Raw genomic sequence first — 3,163 nt, forward strand, 5'->3', positions numbered from 1 at the left:
TCAGGGGTCTGAAAATAAAAATGAGACACGTTTAGTTCAGTTTACTAGAAATTAGAAAACAGCTCATATAATTATATTTATTAGTAAACTAGAAAAGATCTAATTGATTTGACTAAATACCTTCTAATCTAATCTGATCTGATCCAATCTAATCTGATTTGACTAAATACCTTTCTTGACGTTTTACAGAGTGGCTGTGGCTGTAATGTGACCTCAAAAATGTGTGTCTTATGTGTCTTGCTAAACAAAGTAAATAGCTGAAATCACAGGACAAAATATTTGTGCTTTCCAGTCCACAGAATAATGAGAATTTACAATGGACTGTTTAGTACTGAGGAAGCTTTCCACAAAAAAAAAGAAAAATAAAAATGTAAAAAATCTGCTTAATTAAACTGAAAGATGAACTATGTCTGCAATAAAAACCATTTCCTCTGGTACATGCATATTGGCCAACATTTCTCATGTCAACAAACTACTGATGGCGGTTGAGCAACACTGTGTGCGGAGTCGGGCAGCGCTGTTGACAGATGCTGCGAGACGAGTTGTGATTGGTCCGCCGCGGTGGGTGTTTCCACATTCCGCGCGGAGCTGTCAGCAAGGAGCGCGAGTTGGAGAGGGCACTGTCGCGTCTGCGAAGGGACCTCTTCAGTCACTCCCAGGGGAATAAAGGACCGACGCCAAGGAGCAGGGATGCCTTACATGCTCATCAGTACGCAGATCCGACTGGTGTGTATCTCGCCTCTGTGAAATTCTCGTGTCATGCTTTTAGGAGGGCGCGTTCGGGTTGCAGTGTCAAGGATTTATTTATTTGGCTGCACCACATTGCGCACAATAGTAATCAATCAAGGCTGCACATTCTAGATATGCAGTGGCCTGTAATATTCTGCATGCTGGGAAAAAAACAAACAAACAGTGAAGGCTGCAAACGGAGCAAACAGCGCATGTATGGTTGTGTGTGTGTGTTTTTTTTCTTGCCATGGTGCACTAAATTAAAAACACATGTTGCCCAGTTGTTGGCCCCTTGTGCACGTTGTTGTCTGTGCGACTCCAGCAACCTAATTCTATAGCCTCTGAGTATTGGATCATCTATTTTTAGTCTGTCCAGATATTAGAGATTATGATCCGCACCTGCCAGAGGGCTGCAGGTGTAGCTACTGATATGCTGCCAGAGCCGCGCAAATAACAGGCAACCTCTGCTGTTAGAACAAAGCAACAATTTCTCAATAAATCTAAAGCAAAAGTATAAGCTGCATAGCTAATGCACTTGATTGCTGTGTTTCAGGAGAACGGTCCAACAAATGTGGGAGATGAATTTTCTGATCCGGCAGTCATGAATTACCTGGGAGCAAGAAAAACAACCATGCTGGGAAACAATTTGTAAGTACTGAAAATGGCAAGGGTCACCTATTATGATGAGTAATAAAAATAAATGTCATATTTTGGCCCAACCTGAAAATACACATTTGTAAGCCTACTGCAGGCATGAATCCATGAAAGCACCACAGCTGTAATGTCCCTCACAGGATGGAGAATTTCTATCCTGGTTTTTTTGTCATTAAACTATCACCACCATTATCTCACAAACAGGGAAGACTAAACTGTAATGACACTGTTCCAATGTGGAGTTCCTCACACGTGCAGAATCATTTCCCAGATGAACTGTAAATGTACTCACACTGGGCCATATTTCCATATTTAGGCACTTAAAACTGGTGTTTCTTTCATTTTGGCACTTAACATGTACATATTGAAGACAGAGCTGAAATCAAGTCACATGCACGCAAAAAAAGGAAAAAAAAAAAAAACTCCAGTGTGGTTGCGGAAGGCTGCTGCTTTGCAGATTTAGAATAAACCATTCAAGGTGATGGAATACAGATCAGGGAAGTGTTGTCATTGGCAATCTGATTCAAATGCTGCTGGGAAATGAACCAAGGTGTGGAAGGAAGTGAACAAGCACTCTAACAATTAACGGCATTCTACTTTCCAAGCAAAGTTTACTGAAAGACAGAGAAATCCCACATCTGTGGAAAGCACAATTACTTTGTGTTTATGCTCATTTTAGCTCTGAATACCATGTGGACGACCCCCCTCGCCTGGTGCTCGACAAGCTCGAGAAGATTGGCTTCCGCGTGCTGACGATGACGGGCGTGGGACAGACGCTGGTGTGGTGTCTGCACAAGGAGACGGAGTGAGCGATCACCAAGCGACTGCTGACTGTAGCAGAATACCTCTATAAGCCTTAAAAAGGACGAATGAATCGTGCTCAAAAGCTTTGTCACCTGTTTTTACCCAGGGTTTTATTTGTTATTTACTTTGCCTGCTCTTCTAGCTTTAAAATCAGCTCTTTGTGGAAGTGAAAGCAATGTTTTAAAGTTGAGATTATCCCTGACATAAGGTTTCAGATTACCTGCAGAGGGTCGTAGGTTACCAATTTCAAGGCAAAAACCACATTCCAGAGCTTTTGTAAGTTGTTGCTGTTTACTACTGATGACCAAGAGTAGGAAGTGAAGTAGTTTAAATGTACCATATTATATATTATATAGCCTCAACCAGCTGTCCTGCACTTCCAAGCAAACTACACTATGCTTGATAGGCTTGTACATAAATCAATGTGTAAAGATGCTTTTTTTTATCGTGTGATTATGATTAAATGATGTAATGATCTGGAATAATTGCATCCTTTTTAATTGAAGATAATAACACATGCATATAATTGTCTGGTAATCCACTGAACACACTTACAGAATATCAAATATCACTCTCTTATTGTGTGCCCACTTAGTTCAATGGCACCTTACAAGGATGCTACATGCTTCAAGATGAGGCTCTAGAATTGCAAACACACAGAGAGCAGGAGTCTGCCTGCGAGAGCCAAAAAACACTGGGTGGTTTCATTACAGCCCCGGGTCTGCCAGCACATGTCTGGGGCCAGCCCGGATCACTAACCCGCAAACCAGAAACTTTGCCAGCAAGCTCACAGCCAAACTCTTACCAGACCTGCTGCCTCACACATGACTTAGCTTCCACCTCCGCACTCGAGATCAAAAGGTGCTGGTGCTTCCCAGTTCTATGACCTCAGAGAGTCCAGATACTGTTTGCGTACGCCGACGTGACGGCTGCGATTCGTGCAATGTGAGAAAAATAGGGAAGAAGATGCCGTGAA

General features: G+C 42.3%; 1 protein-coding gene across 2 annotated transcripts in view; it reads left to right on the top strand.

Moving 5' to 3' along the window:
- Window positions 1-2,669, top strand: part of gchfr (GTP cyclohydrolase I feedback regulator) — a 19,328-nt gene extending 16,659 nt beyond the window's left edge. The window contains exons 2-4 of one of the 2 annotated variants that reach the window (XM_008281389.1): window positions 589-726; window positions 1,283-1,377; window positions 2,063-2,669. In XM_008281389.1, the coding sequence (XP_008279611.1) occupies window positions 691-726; window positions 1,283-1,377; window positions 2,063-2,192 (261 nt within the window). In that variant the 5' untranslated portion in view covers window positions 589-690 and the 3' untranslated portion in view covers window positions 2,193-2,669. Of the gene's footprint in view, window positions 1-572; window positions 727-1,282; window positions 1,378-2,062 lie in introns of those variants that run through there. The other variant, XM_008281388.1, reaches the window with a different exon arrangement.
- The last annotated feature ends 494 nt before the right edge of the window (window positions 2,670-3,163 follow it).

Source organism: Stegastes partitus, unplaced genomic scaffold (assembly GCF_000690725.1).
Source record: "Stegastes partitus isolate 25-593 unplaced genomic scaffold, Stegastes_partitus-1.0.2 Scaffold233, whole genome shotgun sequence".
NCBI lineage: Eukaryota > Metazoa > Chordata > Actinopteri > Pomacentridae > Stegastes > Stegastes partitus.